At 58.2% G+C, this 24,556-nt stretch overlaps 1 protein-coding gene across 10 annotated transcripts in view; it reads right to left on the reverse strand.

Annotated features, from left to right (window-relative positions):
* The window catches only part of SEC14L1 (SEC14 like lipid binding 1), an 80,429-nt gene that overhangs the window by 13,521 nt on the left and 42,352 nt on the right, over positions 1 to 24,556 (reverse strand). For 8 of the 10 annotated variants that reach the window (XM_045085835.1, XM_045085836.1, XM_045085837.1 and 5 more), the window contains 8 exons: positions 23,340 to 23,428; positions 22,300 to 22,370; positions 21,224 to 21,395; positions 20,779 to 20,913; positions 18,726 to 18,860; positions 16,451 to 16,702; positions 15,153 to 15,331; positions 14,863 to 14,964 (listed from right to left, as the gene is read on the reverse strand). In XM_045085835.1, the coding sequence (XP_044941770.1) occupies positions 14,863 to 14,964; positions 15,153 to 15,331; positions 16,451 to 16,702; positions 18,726 to 18,860; positions 20,779 to 20,913; positions 21,224 to 21,395; positions 22,300 to 22,370; positions 23,340 to 23,428 (1,135 nt within the window). Of the gene's footprint in view, positions 1 to 11,419; positions 12,398 to 12,422; positions 14,965 to 15,152; positions 15,332 to 16,450; positions 16,703 to 18,725; positions 18,861 to 20,778; positions 20,914 to 21,223; positions 21,396 to 22,299; positions 22,371 to 23,339; positions 23,429 to 24,556 lie in introns of those variants that run through there. The other 2 variants (XM_004748815.3, XM_045085838.1) reach the window with 2 other exon arrangements.

A 24,556-nucleotide genomic window follows, 5' to 3' on the forward strand; every position in this document is an offset into this window, starting at 1 on the left:
GGGTGACGGACAGACCTGAATACAGACCAGGCGTTAAGTGACCTCAGGGAATTATGGTGGATTTTGTTGGTTGTGATAATGGCCTTATCTGAAGAAGAAAAATGTCTCTGTTCTGGAGACATGTATATTCAGATACTTTAGATGGAAATGTCACAAAGACAGTAATTTATTTTAAAATGATTTCGATTTTTCCAGAATGAAGCAAGCGCGTCAGAGCGTTAGCGCCTGCTAAACACAGGTGCGGACACGGGGGCATTCAGAATGTTACTCTGTGCTTTTCCTTGTGTTTGAGATTTCACATAATGGTTCTCAAACTTAATAAAAACCAAGTACAGATCACCCGGAGGACGCAGGACCCAGGATAAACGCACAGTGGCAGCAGTAAAGAGAACTTTGTGGCTCTTACCCAGGGGGAAGGGGAGTGGCTGTGTTGGAAACGGCACATGGGTGCTCATCTGAGGACAGAGCCCTTGAGGCCCCCGGGGGGGCCTTTCACTCTCTCAGATGCACATGTCCCACCAGAGAAGCTGCCCAGGGTGACCCAGGCCTTACACCGGCCCAGAGGATTCTGGAACCGTGGGGAGGCCGCTGTCCTCGGGAAACAGCTCCTCACCCCAAGACCTTGGCTTTCTTCATCCCTTTGCTGCACCTGCTGGAAGGCCAGGCAGCCGTCCACCTGCCGAGGCTTCTGGCCCAGGTCAAGGCAATCCTTGAATCACATGCCCCTACAGACCAGGCCTGTGCCCCAACTCCCCTGCAGTGAGTTTGTTCTGTTTCTGGAAGGAAGCTGTCCTTTGAGGCAGGTGGAATCTTCTGGAGCACAGTGCCATACACCGTGGGCTGCCTCCTGAGCGGTTTCTGTCGAAGAGCCTCTCAGTCGGTTCCCAAAGGTCTGGAGGGGCGGGAGCCTTGCATGGGGAGGTTCCTGGTGATGGCGGCAAATGCAGCGGGCTGGCCGGTCAGTGGGTTCTCCCAGGCCACCCTGCTGTGGCTGCAAGGCAGTCCTTGTCCACAGAGCAGGCATGGTGACTTATCCCCACGACAGCCACCCCTGAAACCAGACATAAGGACAGAAGGGTCGCGGGTGTCTGTGTTAGGACCGTGCGTCCACCAGAAGGCCCAGAAATGCTGGACCGTGCATGAGCCCGGAGCGGCCCTTCGGAAAGGCGGGGGCTACCGCAAGATCCCCAGTCAAGGTCATGTCTCCAGGGGGCAGTGCTGAGTCTGAGGGCCAAGTTCACAGGCTGTTCCCCATCTAACGTAATTCAGAGACAGACGTCAGAGGGTGCCGACCTCTACACGGTGGCTGTGCTCGTTAGCTTCTCTCTCAAACATCGGGTGACCCCCCCGAGGTAGCCTGCGCCCCTTGCTGGGAGGAGCCCCAGGTTTGGGGTCCCTTTCCCCTCCTGGGGCGCATCCAGGCCGCAGCTGTAGGGCCGGCTGCCCGTTCTCACTGGGTGTCTTCCCTCGGACACCAGACCCGTCTCCATCCGCTGGGAGAGCATGTGCAGGACAGCGTGGCACAGCGGAGAGCCCGCGACCACACCGGGCCGGGCTGGGTCCCAGCTGCAGTCGAGAGCTCTGGAGGTTTCAGGCCGGTTGTGATCACCTCCGAGTGTGCAACTGTGAGACCTCGAGTCAGCCTGCCATCACTATTATTATCTGCCTCCTCATCGCGGCTAATAGTTCTAGAACCTTCCCACAGATGGCCAGGCCCGATGCATGCGAGCTCATTTCACCTGGAGACCAACCCTCCCGAGGTACAGAGGTCTGGGAGCCTCCCCAGGGCTGACGACCGGGACCCTGGGTTTCGCTGGCTCCCTGCAGGAAAATGGGCCACAGCGGGGCCATCTGTCTCTCGGTCGGTGGACGTGTGGCCAGTGGTGCAGGAAGGCTGCAGTCAAGGGGCAGGTCCCACGCCGCAGAGCCCGGGGCTCTCAGAGGTGCTGGGACAGAGACAAGACGCCCCCTGCCCCGCCAGGTGGCTCTGTCAGGTGGCATCCCAAGGGAGGCAGGAGACTGGCTGAAAACAAAACGATGTTTGCCCCTTTGAGAGTTAACATCCCTCCAAGCTGCCTGTTGCGGGTAGGAAGGCTGTGTTCTCTGCGCAGGATCGGGTGGGAGCGGGTCTGGGTCAGGGCCCCACATTCAAACGCTCTCGGCTCTCTGCACCGCCAGCGAGGTTCATTCATGATCTCCGCGATTTCCAGGGGAGAGCCGGACCCTAGATGAAGTCCCATTACACCGTTTGCTAAAGACGCGCTCATCACGTCTGCCACTGCGTTTGCGATGGACCAAGCACCAACCAGGAGCCCAGGGCACGAGGTCAAACCCCCGTTCCACCACCACGGACTTGCTGTGTCACTTTGAGCAAACGTCTTAAACTCTCTGGGCCTCAGCTTCTTCCTCCCAGTCGTCAGAGTGTTGGATTAGAACTGTGATTCTCACCAGGGACGGTTTGACCCACCCAGAGGACAACGAGCAACATCTAGCACCGTAGTCGGCTGTCCAAGGAGGGGGTGCCCGTGGCATCTAGAGGGAAGAGGCCAGGGAGACCACCGGACACCCCGCAGTGCACCGGGCGGCTCGCACAGCAGGGGACTGTCCCGCCCAGGACATCCACAGCGCAGACATCGGGAGACCCCGGAGCAGACAAAGCCCCGCCCATGCCAGGTCCAGACTGGGCTACGGGGGCGACGGACGGACATGCCTTATTGGGCTGGATGCAAACTGGGGGAGTGGAGAAGGTCCACTGTCCTTTCTCCATGGTCCTTCCAGAGAGTCGGGTGACACCTCTCAGGAGCTTCCCCTGCTCTGGGAAGAGCAGAGAGCTGGTCAGGGCTGACGGCCGCGAGGCCAGAACGTCCCATTCAGGGATCCCCGGAGCGTCGGTGACGGAGGCCCCGCGCCCTGCTTCGGTTTGTGCATCTCCTTCACGGCGGCGGCCGCCGGCTACCTGGAGACGGGCTGGGGTCCCTGCAGGCGGCCCCTGCGACGCTCCTGAAACGGAGCCGCGTCCACTGGGTGCTTCCAGAGGCAGAGAGAGCGACAGTCCGCCTTTTCTCCTAACGACAACCTGGGTGCCTCGTTCCGACGCGCGCTGGGAGCCAGAGCCGGCGCCCCGACGCCCGTCCGCAGCGGGGCCGGCTGGCGTCCGGGCACAGGAGGGCCGAGAAGCGTTCCCCGCGTGCAGCTGGCCTCCTCTCTTGTGACTTCCCAAACCAAGCAGCTTCTTGGGAGGCACGCTGGAGTGTTTAAAAATGAGGCAATAAAATAAATCACTTGTTCTCGGAAGACAGCCTGTTGGCCATTAGGCTGCGCGTTTGTGCTGCGTGCATGCCGGCCTGGAATGCTGACGGCGGGGCCGGGGCTGCCCGCCATGTGCACCGGCAGCAGGGTCACCCCCCACCCTCGGCCCTGCCCCGGGGACGCGGGCCATGCGAGGGCGCTCTCGGCCAGCAGGGAAGGTGTGCAGAGACGCCCGGCGCCGAGCACTGCAATTTGATCCTGCAATATTTCAACACTCGGCACAGTCTCACCGCCTGCAGGCAGCTGCCCAGCTGGCCCTAGGGCTCCCGACCACCTCCGCCTTCCTGCCTGCAACAGCCAGTCCCTAAGCATTTCTAAAGAGAGTTTTTGTGGTTTTTTTTTTTAACATTTTATTTTTAAGTCATTTCCGCACCCAGCTGGGGACTCGAACTCAGAACCCTGAGACCAAGAGTCGCAAGCTCCACCGTCGGAGCCTGTCGGGCGCCCCCAAGAGGGCTCTAAAGAGCTGGAAGTGAGGGTGCCTGGGGGGCTCAGTCGGTGGAGCGTCTGCCTTCGGCTCAGATCAGGATCCTGGGTGCAGGGATCGAGTCCCACATCCGGCTCCTCCCCGCTCTCATGTTCTCTCACTTTCTCTGCCTCCCTCTCAAAAAAATAAGTAAATAAATATTCTTTAGGGGCACCTGTGTGGCTCAGTGGGTTAAAGCCTCTGCCTTCGGCTTGGGTCTGATCCCAGGGTCCTGGGATCGAGCCCCGCATCGGGCTCTCTGCTCAGCAGGGAGCCTGCTTCCTCCTCTCTCTCTGCCTGCCTCTCTGCCTACTTGTGATCTCTGTCTGTCAAATGGATAAATAAAATCATATATATATATATATATATATATATATTTTCTTTAAAAAAAAAAAAAAAGCTGAACGTAAGTTTTGTTCTATGGCTACCAAGTCTGGAGAACCAATTAGGCCTAATCCAGTCCTCACGTCGCTCCTCACACAGAACCAACATTGGACGCGTCAGGGGTGTGAAGGTAAAAAAACTAAAACCATCGAAGTACTGAAGAAAATGAAGGAGAATTTCACATGGGGAGGTCCTTTCCGAGCAGGGTGTAAAACCCAGATGCTCTCAAGGAAAGGAAGAGAAATCTGACGTCACAGAGATTAAAATTTTCTCCTTGAAAACAAGCAAACAGCCCAAGCCCCGTGACAAACAAGACAGCTGCTCCCAGCACAGTCGGAGCTAGAGCCGCCAGCCGGTGGCCTCGAGGGACCCACGGGGCCTTTGGGGCCTGGCCGCCCCACCCCCACCGCTGGCCTCACACCTCTGTCAGGACGAGCTCCTTCCCTCAGGGGTGACTCAAACCCTGACATCACGGAGGCGATTCCCTCCCACTCGCATGAGGTTCCTGAGGCTCAGGCAGCTCCGCAAGGCAGCACCACACCCCAAGGTGACACCGACCCAGGCTGACCTGGGGAAGTGTGTCCCCTGCCCCCGCCAGAGGGGACATTGTCTGTTGGCCGGAGCATCCTCGGGGGCTCCTGAAGGTACGGGCGGTCCCGGCACCTGGTGGACTGAGGTTTCCCTGCCACAGCCGTCCTGCTGAACACGTGCCTGTCCCACGGCCTCTGCGTCAGTGCCTCTCTCGTTCTAGAACCTTTCCCTGGAAATCTGCCAGGCTGGCTCCCTCACCTTTGGGTGGGGCCTTTCCTGCTCACCCAGCTGAGGACGGCGACCCCCATCGCACCCCATCACCCTGTCCGTCGTGACGCTTACACTCCCCTGGCACAGGTCACCCTGCGAGACGACAGGAGAACGGAGATCACCTTCGTGGTTTCGAGCAGGACGTAATAGAGGTGGCGGCCGCTCATGGCTGGAAGTGGAAAGGGACCCACTGGGACTCCCACGTGCAGGCAGTGGCCGCTCGCCCGGCAGCAGTGGGCCTTCTGGCAGCTGGCGCTGCGGGGTGAGGCCTGGGAGCGGGACACAGTGGGCGGTCATCCCACCAAGCCAGCCCCCGCCCCAACCTCACGAAGAAGCTTCCAGTCAGAGGCCATGAGGAAAGGGAACAAGTGAGGGTCCGGCCCGTAGGTCTGCCCGCTGCGCCCCCAGGACCAGGCGGGGAGGGCCCCGGCGCCATCCTGAGCCTGCTCTCCCTGGCCAGCCCTTTCTGCCTAGCTTCGAGGTACCCCATCCAAGCCCCCCTCAGGCTGGGGGCCACCGGGAGGGCTGAAGCCGGAGACTCTGTGGCGTATGGGGAGTGGTACTTAGGCAGGAAAGTAAAGATAAGGAGAGACGTGCTGGAGACAGAAGGATATGGAGAGGAAGACCCCCAAGGGGCCACGGGGCAGCTCAGAAACAGTACGGCTGGGCACAAGCCCCAGGCGCCTCCCTGGCACCGGCGCAGGGACCCCTTTGCCAGATGCTTCTCCAGAGCAGAGGGTGTGGGCCGGGCCAGGCATGGGCTGTCGCAATGCCTGACACCCCCCAGCTCTGAGCCTCTGCGAGCTAAGCTAAGGTAGGCAGGTCCAAGGGCTAGGAGGAGACTCTGACTCACTGAAGAACTCCAGGGGTCTCTGCACATACGGCCATGGAGCCTTCTAGAAGCAGAGCATACTGTGTTCCTCTGAGGCTTGGCGTGAACAGACGGCCGGCACATCCCACCTGGGGGCAATCAGACAGTGAGTGCGGCCCGAGGGGCAAGCACCCCACAGACTGGCCAGAGCCCCCAGGCCCAAGGAAGCATCAGCTCCCAGGACTGAGCGCACCGACCAGGACGTCCCTTCCACACATCTCCGAAGGGCGCAGAGCTCTGTACCGTTCCTGGCGTGCAGAGCGTCAGCACAGACCCAGCATACCCGCCCACCAGCGCCAACCCTGGGGGCACGTGAGGGCAGCGACACCCCTGCAGGAAGAGCTTGGGAGCGGCTCCCGGGACAGGGGGCCGGGTGGGGCTCAGGATTCACGCGGTGGGGAGGGTCCCTCCCCCGGCCTCCTTCTGGGGTGGGGCAAGGCAGTCCGCAGAGGCTTTCCGGCCTCTAGGAGCAGGGCCCAGCATCCACCATTCTTTTAGGGGTCCACAAAAACGTTTTAATTTTAATTTCTTCTAAAAGAAGAAGAAAACAATGAGTCCCTCCATGCTGGGTCTGTAAGGAATCCAGGCTGGGTCACACCCACCTTTAGACCAGCCCACTCGGGAGTCTACTCCTCCCACGTCCGCTCCCCTGACGCTCTGGGGGCTCCCGCCCTGTGCCAGGCACTGTCCCGGGCCCTGACGGCACAGACCCACGAGAACAGCAAACATCCCACCTCATGAGCCCGCGGAGCTGCGCCTCCCTTGCCTTCTGGCTGGGAGAGACCCTGACAGAGGTGACGCATGGGGCATGGGAAAGAGAAGGTGCCGGAAGGGGCCCGCGACCCCCTCCACAGCCCCTGGCTCCAACAGACGTTCAACCCACCAAGTCATCCGTCCCACTCCACAGGCGTCGGAGCAGAGGGGCAGTCAGGGGACATGCTCGCCCCCACGACACCCTGCCATCCTGTGGCCATCGCATTCCTTCTCGGGAAGAGGAAGAGAGCCGGCCGTCAAGCTTTCTTATTTCGCTTCTAACTGCAAGCTGTTCCTCCTGGCGTCTCCTTTAGGGGCGCGTCTTCCACCCGATGTCCAGTGTGCTCCCTTCCCAGAGGACCCTGGTAGGCAAGGCACAGGCACTGATGTGTCCTTGGCGTGGGCACGGAACTCTGCACCCTTGCCCTAAGCAAGACCAGGACTGTACGGAACATGCCGTGTTTGCAGAGCACTTGGGATTGAACAACACGGTCTCATCATCATTTGCTTGTTGTGTCTTCAGGGACCCCGATGAGACGGGCCTGCCTCTTCCCATTTCACGGTAAGCGACGGCAGCAAGATGGAGGTCTCCGGACTTGGCCTTCACGGTGAGAAGTGGCGCTCGGGGAGGCTGAGTGGCTTGCCCAGCGTCCCCCAGCCTGCTGGACTCGTAGCCACCTGCTCAGACACAGCCCTGTCCCCCCTCCAGGCTTGACCATCCGCAAGCAGCAAGAGCTGAAAACAGACTATTCTAGACTTTGCCGCCTCCGCTTGAACAGCCCACGATTCTATTCTACATTCAGAAAATAAGCCTATTGATGGAAAAAGAAAAACCCCAAACCAAAACACATAGACATAAACCAGAGAAAGAGGATTCCAGATTAACCAGCTTTTTTGTTTTTTTTTTTTTAAGATTTTATTTATTTGACAAAGAGAGATTACAAGTAGGCAGAGAGGCAGGCAGAGAGAGAGGAAGGGAAGCAGGCTCCCTACCGAACAAAGAGCCCGATGCGGGGCTTGATCCCAGGACCCTGGGATCATGACCTGAGCCGAAAGCAGAGGCTTAACCCACTGAGCCACTCAGGGCGCCCCAACCAGCTTTTTTTGTAAATGTCAAAGGCTTTGCAATTCTGGGGGTGTGGAGCACAGTTCCTGTATTAGTGGGGGTTCTCCAGAGAGCAGGAATCAAGGGAACGCATTCGTAGAAGGAGATCTGAAGTAGGGAATAGGCTCGCATGATTAGAGAGACTGACCAGTCCCAAGACCAGCAGTTGGCACCTGGACACTGGAGGGCTTCGTGGTGTTTTCTGGTCCAAAGGCCAGCAGGTTTGAGATCCAGGAGACAACTTTTTAGCCCAAAGGCAAGTTTAGCTGATATCCCAGTTTGAAGACATTAGGCAGGAGGAATCCTCTCTTCCCTTGGAGGGGGCAGCCTTTTGTTCTATTCGGGCCTTCAACTGATTGGGTAAGGCCCACCTGCATTAGGGAGCGCAGTCCGCTTCAGTCAGTCCAGCCATCTAACTGTTACTCTCATCCGAAAAAGCACATCCCCAGAAACACCCACGATAGCATTTGACCAAGTATCTGGGTACCGCCTGGCCCAGCTAAACTGACCCATGAACTACGGCTCCCCTTCTGAGAGATTTCAGGAGCCATGAGGGCTGGAGAATGTCCAGCCTCGGCCCTGACTTGCAGGATGGAGCTGGAGAAAAGTTGTCGCCACCACCCCACATGGGGACAGAGAATGCACGTCTGCTATGAGGCCACAAGGTGGCAGCGGGGGAGGCCCTTCCCTGGCCTGAGGAGCTGGGAAGGCCCTCGGCTTCATCCGGCTGGAAGGCAAGGCTCCCCTTGGGGGCTGACCTTGGGTGTGACTCTGGCTGCGGCACCAGGACTGTCAGATCATGGGTGTAGATGGGGTTCAAGTCCATGGAGACCCACACTGCTCTACAGCCGGAGCTGGGGGCGCCCTCCTCCCTGCAGACGGGCCGCCTGCCCCTCGCTGGTTCCCAGAAACAGCCCGAAGAGCAGGCAGCACACGCTCTGTCCTTCACGGGTCATAGGACACAGGGCGGTTGGGCTGGTGCGCAGATTCCCAGTGATTTGCATACCCGAGGCTCGTGACTGTTTCTCTGTGGGTGTCAACATGGGTCCTGGAGACGGAGTTCTTAAACCCAAAGGCAAGGTCAGAGCAGGACACTAGTCTAGCTGCTTCTACTGAAGAAGCACGGGCAAGGGGCAGGGCTCTCGGGGACCAGCCTGACACCATGAGAACAGCTGTGCGGTCCCCTGCCACCAGGGAGAGGGCTCCGTTTCGCTGTCCCACGCACACAAGCCCGAGATCAGACGGGAGCTGCTGTCCCCAGCTGCTCCAGCCACGGCTCCGGTGACGAGGACAAAGGAAAGAAAGCCCGAGTCCCAGCAAGAGAGCCGCTGTGACTCCCCCCTCAAGGCAAATTACCTGTCTGAAGTCCTAACCCGAAAATACCACCACCCACAAACCTGTTTTCTAAAACAAAACACGGAGCCAGAGAAGCGCCTGAGTCCGACCAATGACTCACGCCCAGGAGCTGCGCGATGGCCCCACGTCCATGGGCCTGTTGAGACACCATGGGGATCTGGGGGGGTTCTCACTGCGATGGTTGGGTCCCAGCCAGACACATCCTTATCACTGGCCGAGACTCCCGGATCAACCACGCGGACGACGCGGTTGATATGGTGACGGAGAACAGAATCCTCCGCATACGTTGACCGTTTCCTGCCCCTTTTAAAAAGTCTGATTCAGGGCGCCTGCGTGGCTCAGTGGGTTAAGCCTCTGCCTTCGGCTCAGGTCATGGTCTCAGGGTCCTGGGATTGAGCCCCACATCGGGCTCTCTGCTCAGCGGGGAGCCTGCTTCTCCCTCTCTCTCTGCCTGCCTCTCTGCCTACTTGTGATCTTTGTCAAATAATAAAATTATTTTTTAAAAAATAGTTTTCTGATTCAGACACAGTGGTAGCAAGCATGTACCACCCCATCTGCGGGCTCGCTGGCCTCGCCTTCAAGCAACACACTCCCAGGACCCCGGGATCATGACCTGAGCTGAAGGCAGAGGCTTTAACCCACTGAGCCACCCAGGTGCCCTGAACCCCCCATCTGCGGTCTCCCCCCGCACCCTGGCAGCCCCACCCAAGGGGGTGCAGCCCCCCGACTCAAACGTACCGCACGGACACCCACAAGCAGTGCTGCTGGCTAGAAATTTCCCGGCTTCCTTTCTTCCCCTAAAAATCCCAATTAGTCTATTTCTTCCCCCGTAAAGCTCAGCCTTTGGAAAGCCTGATTTCGGCCCGGCTGCCTCCGTCTCGCCGAAGTGACCCCCGGTGCTGTCCTGCTTCGCCCACCTTCAAGCCGTGTCCCCTTGGACGTTCCTTCACCTCTGTCCTTCCTGATTTGTACGATTTTCCCCTTCTGTGCTTTTCTCTTAGAGCCTTATCTGCTGCATCTTTCACTGCGTCCTAGTTCTGTCTGAATTTCTGAAGTGATTTCATTCATTTCTAATTCTTGTCACTTCGTTTCTGGGCTTTTCTAATGCATTCTTTCCTGTCTTGTCAATTCTCTTAATGTCGTTTAGTTCCTTAAAAAAAAAAAACAGAAACAAACGCAGACGCACACCCAGAGGACTGGTGGTTGCCAGAGGGGCGGGGGTGACGAGGGACAGACTTCCAGTCACACAGTCGGGCGGTCCCAGAGACCAGAGGCCCGGCCCGGGGATGTCGATGAGGCCGTGGCGACAGGGCCTGCACCAGCAGCGGCCACCCCGGCCGCGGCGAGCACGGAGGCAGGCACAGAACCGTTGAGTGGGTAGCTGTGTCCCCGACGCTAGCGCAACATCGTGCGTTCAGAGGAAACCTTTGACGTTTGTCTCTCTTGCAGGAGCATTTTTCTGGCCTTTCCTGGTCTATAGGATGCTCTGCGCCCGCTCCACTTCGCATGGACTTGACTTGGACGCTTTTCTGATGCTTATTTTTATGTGAAAGTGGATCGTAAACTTCCAGAATTGAAAGGGGCTTCAAGAAAGCGTCTGAGATCTCCAGAGCTCCCTCTCCTGCTGTTCTGGGCAAGGTCACAAGAAAACCCTCCCTTCGAGGCTGCCGGAGCTGCCGGCGCCCGCCCAGCTTCAGCCTCCTCTCCCTCCCTCACACCCTGTCCCTAGGTTTCATCCCACTCCTGGCGGGTTTCCCTCAGTGCGGGGCCCTTCCCAGGGAGCCCCGCAGGCCGCACTGGAAGCTCCACGGACTGATAGCTGCGCCGCACACACCGGCCGCGGGGACCCGGGCTTCCACACCAGGAGGAGGGCTTCGCAGGGCCCTGCTCCCCTGTGTCCCCCCCCCCCCCAAACGACGAAACGCTGATGAACACGGGGGCTCGGGACTGTGCTGCTCTGGGCCGATGCTCAGGGTTTGCGCAGGGGTCTCAGCACCTGGTCGGGCAGTGAATGCTGCCCATACAGGGCAGGAGGGTCGTGGTAGAAAATAAATAACAAATGTTGCCATTTTAACCCTTTCTAAGCCCGCAGTTCAGACGGCTGCTGCGGTCCTGTTCCCAGAAACGCTGCTTTCCGAAGCCCTTTCATCAAACCAACCCAATTCACTGGGGGGGCACCTGGGCAGCTCAGTAGGCTGAACGTCTGCCTTCGGCTCAGGTCACGATCCCAGAGTTCTGGGATCGAGTCCTGCGTCCGGCTCCCTACTTGGCGGGGGTCTGCTTCTCTCTGTCTCCCTCTGCCACTGTCCCTACTTGTGCTCACTAGCTGTCCCTCACATAAATAAAATCTTTAAAATAAAATAAAACAGATTCATTGGTGTGTCATGACATTTTACTGAGATCACCTCTGCCTAGACCGGAGACCTGAGAGGCGCCCGACGCTTGTGCTCAGGTATGAAAGGGCGTGACGCGTTTAAGCAGAACTACATATTGGAGGTTCGGCGACCCAGAACACTGACCTTTGTTCAGGACGCCCCACTTGTTGCCTCGCTCTGAGACAGCCAAGAGACAGCAGCAGGCCACCCAGGCTCACCCGTTTCTCATGCCGTCCTGGTCAGAGCCCGAATGACACCCACTGGCCGGCAGGCACATGCCCGACCCGAGGGCCGGCGGAGGCCTCCGCGCCGAGAGGGGCTGCTGTGCGCCCTGCCCTCCCCCCAGCAACACGCTGCGGTGGGAGGCACGCGGGGGCCCCTGCGGTGGGAAGGATGCGGGTCACCTCCCTGGGCTGCTGGCAAACGCACCGCTCACGTGCGGCCACGGACGTGCGGCCACGTCACGCCCCTGCTCCGTCCCCTCGGCCGGCTCCCACACACCCTGACCAGGAAAGCAGACGACGACGGGGCAGGTCGGCACGGTGTCTGTCCCGGGCTCTTCTGGCCTTGCCACCCCTACACACAACCGGCAAGCAGCGGGCGACAAGGGGGCCCAGGTCCCGAAGGTCCACACCTGTCCATTTTCTTTTTTCTGAAGCCACGTGATTCGAGGATCCGTGTCATTACTGAAGAAACAGTGTCTCGGGGAGCCTGCCACCAGCCATGTGTGGGCTCACAGAGTCCAAGGAACACTTGTCACAGGAGCGAGCGAACCGTCGGCTCGGGGTGGCATCTGCGGGCCGGCTGCTCACAGCCGCCATCGGTCTGCAGGACCGCCCACGCGGCTACAAATGGTCCCGCACACGTGGGGCTCCACTCTGGAGCTTCTAGAACCCAGCCCCCCGGATCCAGATCTGTCCTCCACCTCTCCCATCTCCAAGGGTCCCATTCTCCAAAGGACGCTACGGCGTCACGTCCTACAGGAAGAAAGAGACATGCTCGTCTTTAAACAGTTCACATTTATTATCGATAACAGTAAAAAAATCTTTTAAAGACTATCAATATTGTATTACCAAAGGTGAGGTAATATGTTTACAAAACATTTACAGAATTTGATATGCAAATAATGGATTGAGGAAGAGAAGTGAGTTAAGACACTAGTAACATTGGGGAAACCAAAAGAACCCTTAGAGCAGAAGCAAGGCGGAGAGGAAGAAATGCAGGGCCGGGTCCACGAGCCGCGGCCCCCTCGGAGGAGAAGCAGGCGCCCGTCACTCGTGAGCAACCCTGCTGGCGTCTGCGCAGTGATGTGCTTTGAACTCTTAGAGACGCGTTCGACTCTCTGGGGACAAGAGAGGGCCACTTCTGAGTCAACTTAAAACGGACACGTCTTCGGACTGGGGGAGGGAGGGATGGCTGCGACTCAGACAGTTCTACAAACATCCCTGGGCTGAGCTGGCCTGTGGAGGGAAGCGTGTTCTTGGCAGCTGTCAGCAAAACCGCCGTCTGAGACACACACAGAGAGAGAGGGAGAGAGAGGGAAGGCACCACCTTCAGGTCCTTACAATTCAGAAGCAGGAAGCACTGATCAGAAGCAGCACAGGGGCGCTACCTAACCCTAACGTGCTTTCTGGAAACAAGGCTTTAGGCGCCGTGCTGAACCTATCTTTTCAAACAAAGGGAACAACTCCAGGCCAGCAACGACGGAGAAGCCCCGGCTTCGGTGCGCGGGCGCCTCACGGGCCTCACCGCCTGGGCGCTCCTCCAGAGCCCGCTGGGGCTCACCCACGGGGCACCCACGCCCTCCACACACTTGTCCACACCGTGGCCACCCGCCGCAGGCCCCGGGAGCAGATGGGAAGCAACGCGGCCCAGGCTTCCGTGCCTCACGTGCTGCTAACAGCCACGCGGCTTTGGGCTCGTATCTTTTAAAAACACAAACTCTTCCGGTAACACCCCCACCACGTCACATCCTTATCACAAACACTAACCCGACGCAACATCCAGACAGATTCGTAAATGACCTGCTTTTCCCATAAAAAGCTGAAAAAAACACAGACCAACACGAGAACACCGTGCTTGGGAACTGGGAATCCAAAACAGAACACAAAAGGCAAACCAGCTCATATTCTGATCTGCTTCTACGAAGACTCCCTTGTAACTAGACCCCACTCTCCACCCGCCCCACTTCTCACCAACACCCCCCCGACGTCCACCCCACATCCCCCTCCACCCCAGCCACACACACATGTGCCCCCCACGCACGGACACCCACTCCAAAACCCCCCACTGTCACACTTGCACACGTGCCCCGCACTGCCGCACTCGCACCCACATGCCCCCCACACACTGCCACACTCACACACAAACCCTGGCACACTCACACATGCATCCCGCACCACTGCCACACCCACCCGCCACGCCTGCACATGCAGACACAGCCCCGCACGCCGGCGGTTTCCGTCTATGCGGGAGGGGGTCCCCGTCAGCCCCTCGCTCTCCCGAGGCGGCCACGCAGCGAGAACACTCATCAGCTCAGACGGACACTGGACAACTTCAAACAGCCTTCTAGTGACTAGGAAAACCACGTGGGCCCTGATGCTACCGAGCCAAGAGGAGGCCGAGGGCACGCAAGTCTCGAGTGAGCTTAGAATGAGCAGTTGCGGGAAGAGCGACACCAGAAGGAAAAGGGAAAGGACCCTCCCGCGCGAGGTCACACACAGGACCACCCTGCTCTGGAAGTACAAAAAGATGTGGAAAGGAGGAAAGAGAAGCTGTTTAATGGTGGCGGTGCTCTCCTGCGGCTGTGGGGGCCCCCGAGAGCCCCGGGCCCCACCCGCACCCACCACAGGACAGCGGGGCACCCGCCCAAGGGACCCGAGTGGGCTGCTCCCACAGGCTGTCCACGAGCGCTCCCCACGGGAGCAGTGCTGCTCGGAGGACAGGGGCCTGGTGGGTCCCTCGAGCCGCGGGCCGTGCCAGGGACAGCGGGGGGCAACACCGTGGCGCGGTGCAGGGACAGGCCAGCAGTTCCTGCTCCGTGTAGGAAGGAGGGCCAGCGCCGGAGCACGGATGGTGCAGCGATTCATCCGCTAATGGACAGGGTGTGGAGGTGGCTGGAAACATTTTTTGCATCAACATTTGATACGAAGTCAACCTCTTAATTGTATACAAACTACTTTTCTTTCGAAAGAGCCCTTGTGCTCTGGTTTGCTTTTGCGCACACTGTGTACAAAATCTATGGCTAAAGAGTGCGAGTTAAAATGACCCGTCGAGACGGTCTGGGCTCAAGGCCTACGCCTGCCATCTGGAGAGCTATCTGCTACCTAGAGGGTGAGGAGTCTGCACAGTGTGGCCGCCGGGCGGGTGGCGGGGCGCGGCGGGCTGTCCGAGGAGGCGCGCTGTCCCCTCCGCGCCCTGGGCACGGGCGCCGCGGCACTACCTGGAAATCATGGAGCTGGACTGAGACTGGCTGGAGGAGGTGGTGGCGGCACTCAGCTGCGAGAACCCACTGTGGCTGGACTCCAGGCTGGTCATAGAGCCTCTGCGGACGGCACAGGGAGGGGAGAGGCGTGAGGAGCCCACGGCAGGCTGCCCCGCGGGGCACCCCCAGCACTCACGCGGCAGGCCCTCCCGGAACCGCGGCTGCCTGCCGGCTGGGCCCACGGGTCCCCCGAGCCCCCACCCCCCAACCCCCTGTGCTGCTGCGGCCCGGGCGTGGGGAGCCCGTACCGGAAGTCCTCGGAGCCGATCACCTCGGTGTAGTACATCACTTTGCACTTGTGGGACGACACCTGCAGGGAAGCCAGCACGTCGTCCACCCGCGGCAGGTTGGTGGCGGCGCACGCGGGCATGCTGTGGAACCTCCACTGCAGGATGTAGAAGCCCGGCCACCTGGTCACGTGCGAGCCCTGGAACGAGTCGGGGGGCGCGGGCTGAGAACTCCCTCCCGAGACCCTGCCTGGCCCCAACCCCAGCGCGCACCGCCCGCAGCCCTCCCCGAGCACGAGCTCGCTGGACACAGCCGGCCGGCTGGCCCAGTGGCTGGAGAGTCAACTATGTGCTCCTAGGCTGGTTCCACTCGGGGTCCGCGGGACCTAGGCCAGGCCCCTCCCAGGTGCTGCGTGGCCTCGGGGAGGGACTCCCGGTGGGCGTCTGTCCACCCCCAGGACTTGCAGCTTCGGGGGAAGGAAGCCACCACAGCAGCAGGGGCCGGTGGGATGCGATGAGGGAGTGTGGGCGGGGACCCCTCGTGCCGCCTTCAGAGGCTCCAAACACATCATCTGACCTGGCAGTGCTCTCTCGGACCGGCTTCCGATGATATTACTAGAGCATTCTGGCTAACAGAATGCAATCTAGGGCAGAATGTCAACCTCTGAAAATTATCTTCTTCACTAATTCTGGAGCTTAAACTGTTTATTATTTTTAAAACCCAATAAAATACTCTCTTTTCCTCTACTTCTCGGCCCCCCACTGACAGGCTCCTCCCTGAGAACTGTAAAGGCAGCAGAATTATGCATCTATCACACAGGCCAGAGCACCTGAGAACCACTGCTCTTTGCATAAGGACTCAACATGACCAGCCACGATTTGAAGAATGAGCTGACAGAGCATTTCCAAAGGAATGCGAGGGCTCAGTGATGACAGCTCCCCCTCCCCCAGCACGTGCTGGGCTCCCTGCTGTTTAGGGTGACTGTCCTCTCGGGGAAGGCTGGATCCCAGCTGTCCACGGGCACAGAACGGCTTTCCCTGCCTTCCACATCACTTCTGTGAAATTAATTTCTCAAGAAAACTCAGGCACTTGAGCTAAAAGTCATGAATTCATCCCAGAACCCTTGCTCAGGTCTGAGCTCCCTGTCTTCGGAGCCTCCCTGGGCTTCCCAGGTCATTGTGACCGTAACCAGCACTGCACACAGCCACAGGCGCTCCCGCAGACCGACAGCGCCAGCCACGCAGGATGGCAAGGCGGCAGCAGACCCCTCCCTTTAGAAGACAAAACCCCGAGCTGTGGAGGGCCTCGGACGGCCTACCTGCACGCTCTCCCCTTCTCTGCAGATCAGAGGCGACTCCACCATGCTGTAGTCGCGGCCCAGCTGCCAGACTCGGTCTATCAGCTGCACATTGTTCCCTCCCGGGGAAGTGATGCTGTGCGCCCCCAGGGAGTCCTTCTTGGGGGGCTGGGGCGACCTCTTGGAGTGGTAGATGTTGAAGACGATGTCTCCTTTGCACACGTCAAAATCCCAAGTGATCACTGAAGAGGCATCCACGATCTGAATGAGAATCTGAAAGCAGAGTGCGCGTTCAGCACGAGCCCCTGAGCCCTGGGCCGACACAGTGCTCGTCTCTGCGGGGAGCTTCTGGACGCAGCCGTGTGTGTCGTAGGAGGGAGGGAGGCCTGTCCCGTCAGCCCATCGGCCATCTCTTCACCCGCACCCACCGTGCTGCCCACCGTGCTGCCCCCAGCTTCCCCTGCTCTCCCTCCTCCCAGCCCTCCTGCTCCATGGCACAGGCCGAGCTCCGTGCCCCCCTCAGCTGCACCCGCAGCCCAGACTCCCCGCTGCACGACTCTTAGCACCGACATGCCGGCTCCCGGCCGTAGAAATGCTGTAACAACACAGAGCAGACGTGACTCAAGGTGGTTCAGAAGTGGTTCCACGGACTGTTCTAGGCTGGCGAGCACGAGGATGTCCCAGAGAAGGTGGGAGCTGAGTAAAGGGCACGTGGAGGAACAGAAGGAAGCGCTCCAGGCAGGGGCAGGGGACAGACTCACAAGGAACAGTGGCAGCCAGGGCCCGCCAAGTGGCCTGGGGCAGGGGAGGGCTGTGGGGACTGAGCACCCACCTCAAACTCCAACCTCCTCACTGCGCCCCAGGCAAGGTTCCCAGCAGGGACTGATCAGAGTCAGACCTGAGCACGTTACTGGGGGGGCAATGGGAGGACTGAGCGCGGCGGTGAGAGCTCAGGCGGTGGCGTCCCCTCCTCCCAGGGCCACCCGGCTGGCGCTTTGCCCATCAGGCAGACCCCACGATTCCACCACTGCAGCTTCTCAGCACAGAGCCACTCCCTCAGGATCTCCCTAAACAGAAGATTCCACGGGGCACGACAGTCCTGTCTGGGTGCCGTGACGGTCCTTGCGCAGCACAGTGGCTCCCCCCGCGCCAAGCTTTCCCCAGACACGGCCCCCTCTGCGGATCCCCCCAACCTTCACCGCGGGGACAGAGTTCAGCCCTTATTTCAGGGCTCTTATGGCCTTCACTCGTGTTTTACTTAACCCCCAGAGCAGGGCTTCGCATTCCGATGTAGAAAACTTCCACCTGCCATATGCCCCACGACGCAGGAGAACCGACCCCGCCAGGGAGCTCCCTGCCACAGACCACAGACCACAGACAGAGCGAGTTACCTAAGACAAAGAAGAACTCCGCCCGCGCCAGGCCTCTGAATACGGAATTACCAGAAATAATCCTCAAAAGACACAGCCATGAAAAATCTGAGATTTCCCCACCGAACCCACGCGTGCGGCAGACTGGATCTGCCCCTGCCTGTTCCAACACGGCAACAGCAGCTGCCTGCGCCACACGCAGCCGCGCGGGGACAGACGCCAGCAAGGACGGATGGCAGGTGGCAGTAAGGGGTCAGCCTGAGCGCAGGGCCCCGGTGCGCTGAGCCCTGGCTCGGTGCCCCGCACCGCAGTCCGGAGCAACCACCCCCAAGGCACAAAGGGCGCCACCCAGAGCTCAGGAAAGGCACTCGGTCGTGAGCCCTGAGAGCCCAGACCGCCCGCCACATCCCAGGACACACAGCATCAGCCGGACACACAGTCCTCTTGCTTCCGTCCCTAACGTGGCCGTAAGAAGGGAAAACAGAGAAGTGCTACTTCTCCGGACCCTGCCCAACTTACAAAAAACGGGCAAATTCTTCCACAAACAGAAATAACTGAAGCCCGGTCACGAAGAGACAGACACGGAAAGCAGCCCTGCAGAGTCGTTAGCTGGCCTCAGGTGCAGAGTCCGCGTCCCACAGGGAAGCCTCCCCCACCAGCCACCCGCCCCGCGCCCGCGAGACCCTGGCAGAGCAGAGGTCAGGAGGCCTCGCCGCCTTCTGGGCGCAGGTCCCTCGAGAGACGCCTGTCCCTCAACGCAGACTTTCACCACAACTAAAGGTTTGGGAAAAAAAATAATAAACCCTAAAGGCCAAGACCAGAAAAAGCATCTGATGCTTCTGAAGGCGCTCTTGCTGGGAAGACGCGCTGAGGAAGGTCCCTGGGGAGACAGGGTGGGTCCCCGGCCCCCGGCGCGGACGGCGCACCTCGTGTGGGGCTCCTTTGAAGACGCTTGCAGACTGGTAGATGGTCTCGGTCCAGAGCCGGAGGTCCTCGTTCTCCAGCTCCTCCGCAGTCCTGTACAGAGACTTGGGGACCAGTCCGCCCTCAGGCACCTCACACTGCAAACACAAACACAGCAGTGAACACTGTGCACATGGAAGGGGCCCTCTGAGAACCAATGCTCCGTGGCGGGCCACGTCCCGGCAGGTGCAATGACCCTGGCCGCTTGGGAACGGAACACGCTGGCACCGTCCCAATGCCAGCTGCAGGGCTGAGCAACGTGACTTTCTAAAACCTCTTAGATCTACGTGTACAGGCTGACGCCAATCTCCCAGAGAATTTACATTACTACGTAAGAGGGACGGGACTCCATTACTAATGCTGCTTCGTGGAAAAATGACAAGCAGTTACACAGCACTGTAAAGAGAAAACACGATGCTAAGAAATGTTTTGTTATCGGGGCGCCTGGGTGGCTCAGTGGGTTAAGCCTCTGCCTTCGGCTCAGGTCATGATCTCAGGGTCACAGGATGGATGGAGCCCCACATCAGGCTCTCTGCTCAGCGGGGAGCCTGCTTTCCCCCTCTCTCTCTGTCTGCCTCTCTGTCTACTTGTGATCTCTGTCAAATAAATAAAGAAAATCTTTAAAAAAAAAAAAAGCTTTACTCTCAGCAACTACAGGCAGGTGTTTATTATAAACTTTGACCACTAATATATAATCAACAACGAAAGCTTTGTTGCATAACCCAAGTCAGATCAGTCCACGACACGAGACAGAAAGTAATTAAGCAGAGCCTCTTCTGAGTCCGCTTACACTGGGCTAGGTTAATTAGAATCTCTATACTTCACGTATTTCCTAGCTGACCTTGATCTAGTGACTCAACACTGAGGTTCAGAGAATCTCAGCACCTCCTACACGGCCTGGGAGGCGGTGAGCCAGAGGCAGCCTCTGTCAGATGGACCCGCAGGGAGTGCGGGAGAGCCCGGCCCCCTGCATGGGCGAGGACGACTCTGACCGTGGGGAGCGCATCACAGTCGGTCCGGCGCGCCGTGAGTGAGGTCTCCCTCTGCTCCAGCTCACAGTCAGAAGGACCAACCACTTCTGGACTGTTCCTAATGTAAGTCGTCTGGGGGGGGGTCTCTCCACAGCTGACCTCCTAGGTTAATCTCCCGGCCCTCGGTCAGGGAGGGTCCTGAGGCTCCCCAGCCCCTTGCACCGTGCTGTGCCGATGTCTGCCATTCCTGACGCGGGACCGAGGCCCTGAAAGCTGAATCCAAACTCCTCTAACCAACCCGAAGACTCCCCTGAAAACCCGGTTTGTTAGCTAAATACGCGTATCCAAGCTAGTGTGTACACCTCTCAAAAGGACAACTTTATTTTCCATAGGCTGATAGAGATCCTTTCTCTAAGGACAACCAGGCTGCCCTCTGGCTTTAGCTGTCAACAGAGGAAGCCACCTGGGCCCCTGCAGCCTTCGGTCTCCCTCACCCTCACGGGAGTCGGTCACGCCCCGGGGGCTGTGGTGCTCAAGGACCCTCATCACAGTCCAGGGCAGAGAGGCGGATGTGGCCACCCGATAGCCACGCCACGCCACAAATCCAAGCCCCCAGATGACAGGAGTAGTTCTCTTAGCGTGTCCCCTTCAAAATGTCCTCCATATTTAATGTCAAGGGGGTGATCTGGCAGAACCACGTGGAGCTTTTCAAAGTGTTTTTATAAAACGCACAGCTCCTTAGAACAGTTGTAAGAGTCTGAGCTGCACAGAACTGAGCAAATAAAGGTGCGATTACATTAGGCTCTAAAACACATTCTCATTATATTTAACAATGAAGAAATACACATGTTGCCAACAATTACCAAAACGGGTCTATGTGGTTTAGCCCTGGGTCAGAGAAATGTCAGCCAAACAAAGAAAAACAAAACAGAACAAAAAACAATAATCCAAACTGAAAGTCTGAAAATCGTTTATACCAACCAACAGCCACCTTTCCCACCCCCGTAAAGCCGCCGAACGCAGACCGGCTTGCCCCGATCCGTACCATGCACTCCCCGCTCAGGAAATCTGGGATGATCTCTTTATCGATGTAGTCCAGCAGGCCTCCGGGGCCCTGGTAGTCATTTCCTGCATAAATCAGGAATTTCCTTCTGGTGTTGTCATCAATGAATGGACTAACCTGCAGGTAATGAGAAAAGACCGTGCAGGCATTTCGCTCTGCTGTGTGATTTCCAAAGATTAAAATCACCCTGCGACAGTATGAGTGGGGGGCGGGCAGGGAGCCCGACACACTTTTTCCGTAACGTCTATTTGTGTGACAAAAGGGCTCTCAGGAGCTCTTCGCCCCCTTCAGCGGTTTGAGAGGGCCTGCATGTTTCCACATTTGCTATTTCCTGACTAGTTAAGAAGAACAGACACAGGGACAGGAAAGCCAGCCCAGGCGCCTCGTAAGTGGCTCCCGGCTTGGGCCGCGGCGCAGCCACACTCACCAGCGTCCAGAGGACCGGGAAGACGCGGGGAGCGCGCAGGATGAGGAGGCGGCCGAGCGTTTCGGGGTAGTTGGCCTCTACCACCTCTATGATGCGCAGCAGGGCCTTGACGCCGGGTCTCCACAGGTGGCGCATGTTGAGCCCCTCCAGGTCCACCAGGCAGGTCCACGAGCTGTGGGGGTGCAGATGTGTGAGCCACGCACTAGACACGCACACGTGCAAAACCCATCCTAAGCGAACTTCTTGACAGTACGAAACCGCCGTTTAGAGCCGTTGCCAAAACCAGACCAGTTTCTAAAACATCAAGCGCCAGGAACTGCGCTTCCAGCCCGAGGCCCGCAGCGCACGGACCCATGGGGGAGCCCCGTCCCGGAGCAGCAGCAGGTCCGCGGCTCGCTCACCGCAAGGACCCACCTGGACCCACGCGCGACCCCGTAGACAAGGCACCCGATGCACTGGGCCCAACTCGCCGGGCCACGACAGACCGAGCAGGCCACGAGTCTGGCTTCTGACGCCCGGCATGCCTGAAGCGCCAGCAGCTCTGCCCTGGCAGACACGACGTACTGGAGCCAACGCTGCAGCCGGGACAGGAACCTCGAGACTCCCTCCTGCCAGGCGGCACCACCCTCGCAGGTCCCCCGCTGGGCCTTCCTATGTCCACCCCCACGCCGCCACCGCACATTTCCCAAACAGTTCACCGTAGCAACAAGTGCGGCCCAGAAATGCAGATCCTCGCAGCCCGCAGCTTAAAGACAGAGCCGACCTGCGGCCTGGGGCTCCCAAGGACCCGCGGAAACCGGACAGGCCGACCCACTCAGACTGAGGGGACAGCAGTGCCTCACTCAGGGCAACAGATATCAAAATCCAGCACCCACCCCTCCCAACCGACCCAACTGCATGTATGGCTTTCGGTCTCCCCACCTTCTGGAATACTGCAGACAACGGGAAGCCATTTAGATTTGGTTCTAGAAATCTAAAAGCCTAAAAATCAAACCAGATTTTGGCCCCACAGTCAACTAGAGATATTTACCCCACATTCTCAATAAGCTGGAAGGGAAAACGAAATCAGCATCTACCTGATGGGCCGACCGAAGACTTCTGTATTTTCTTCACACCGCCTCAGCCCCTCTTCGTTTATGGAGAGAACCTGTGTGTGAAATGGCCACAAAAGCCCACGATGAGTCTAAGTAACAGCACTGAGTCAAGCTATGAAACAAAGTGACAATCACACCGCCTGCTGAGCAGAGAGCCCGATGCAGGGCTCGATCCTAGGACCCTGGGACCATGGGCTGAGCCGACGGCAGACGCTTAACCCACTGAGCCGCCCAAGCGCCCCTGGTTGTTTCGTCTTTAATTTAAGCACATCCTTCTCTTCGTAACTGCCCGCGCTGCAGAGGCTGAAATGGGCGGGGAGCCTGGAGCTCGGGGGGCAGGAAGGAAGCATTTATAATCGTCCAGGTAAGAGATGTGAAGACCTGCGGGTAAGGCGGCGCCGGGCAAACACTGCGAGAGGCTTGACCTGAGAGACAGCTCAGGAGGGGAGGGGAGGGGTAGGACCAGGAGGACCCCAAACTCAAGTCATCTTGAGTGGCTCTACAGATTTTGTGTTGATGCTTCCCTATGAAAAACATTTTTATAACTTCCATGCCCTCTTTTGAAATTTTAAAAATATATTAACAGATTGGCCTGTTTTTAAATGGGAATTTTATGTTTTAATTATCATTGCTTTGAAAACATACAGTTTTTACTACATCAGTCACCGCACAGTGCTTGATTCGTTTTTGCTGTGCTGTTCCACGGCTCACGGCCTGCGCCTAACGCCCGGTGCCCCATGCAGCCCGAGCCTCCTTAATACCCATCACCGGCCTCACCCATCCCCACTGCCCCCCCCAGAAAGCCCGTTTTTTCCCCGGAGTCCACAGTCTTTCGTGGTTCACCTCCCCCTGTGATTCCCCCCCTCACTCCCCCCTCTGATCTCCTAATGTCCTCCACGCTGTTCCTCACGCTCCACAGATGAGCGACTGGCCTAATGGCGACGCTCTCCATGCTCGCTATCGCGGTGAGGTCAGCTCGCTGCTGGCGGGGGGGGGGGGCGACCTCCCCAGCAGGCACTTACGTAGCGCAGCAGAGCCTCCTCCCCGAGGGCTCGCACCAGGCCCTTGGTGTCCATCTGCCCCAGCCGGAGCACGTACAGCGGCCGCCCGTCTGCAGGGGGAGAGCAAGGGAGCATCAGCCGCGTTGCTGAAGAGAAGCGGACAGGGCCACCCTAGGAGCCTTACTGAGGAGCCCGCCTTCCCACTCAGAAGCCGCGGCTGGCTGTGTGTGGACAGGAGCGCCCCCGCCGCTGCCCCTGTGCCCAGGATAAGACACACCAGTCCCATCTCAGCCTCTCATCCGGCTCTAGCGACAGGTACTGACGGGGTGGCCGCTAGGCCTCCTCACTTCAACACCAGACGGCGGAGCAGAGCGGACTTTCAGTGCGGGGGTGGGGGGGCGTCCACCTCCGAATATCCACAGAAACTTTTTTTTGTGATAATGGAGTATTTTAAAATTTTGTTTCTTAAAGAAAACACTTTTTTTTTTTTTTTTCCATTTCACGAGTTAACAAAACGTTAACGTCTAGATCTTTTTTAAAAAAGCCAGCGTCCCCTGATTCCCACCCACAGGATCAGGACCAATGAGGACTTCCAGGACATTTTTAAATCCGCCCCAAGTAGCACACGTTGGCTCTACGTGTTTACAGCCCGGAGGTGTAGCAGATGAAACCCGAGAGGAACCCCCTCACTTATACAAATGCTCTGTCTTCACGGGCTAGTGACACAGAGGGAGAAAGATCTCGGTGGCCACAGTGTCCCCTGGAGTCCACTGAGACTCCCGACACTCAGTGCCACAGGGGAGTGGCAGAAAGGCCAGGAACGGCATCTGCTACTGACAAGCCACTGCGACTTGTCTTCTGAGACTGGAGGGTCAGCCCTGTCATCTTGACAAAGAAGTCCAAATTTTCCTTGTATTTATCACTCGGCCTGGGTCTAGATCTGTTCTACTTAAAACAGAAAGGTCTTTGTGCTCCTAAATCTTGTTGAAAGGAAGATTTATAAAAGGTGTCTTTATAAAATCTATAAAAGGTGTATTTATAAAATACATTTGTTAATGTTTCACTATCAAACTTTAATCTTTGAAGGGTGGGCAAGTAGAATAAACATATGTCGCTAGGATAAACAAAGAGCTACAATTAATCTGGGACAGTACAGAAGATGAGGTCCGGAGAACAGACAAATGCGAGCTGCTCTGTTTTGGAAGAATCTGCTGGGGGGGGGGCGGCAGTTCCAGGGC

The sequence above is a fragment of the Mustela putorius genome, unplaced genomic scaffold (assembly GCF_011764305.1).
Source record: "Mustela putorius furo isolate JIRA1106 unplaced genomic scaffold, ASM1176430v1.1 tig00000873_pilon_pilon_pilon, whole genome shotgun sequence".
NCBI lineage: Eukaryota > Metazoa > Chordata > Mammalia > Carnivora > Mustelidae > Mustela > Mustela putorius.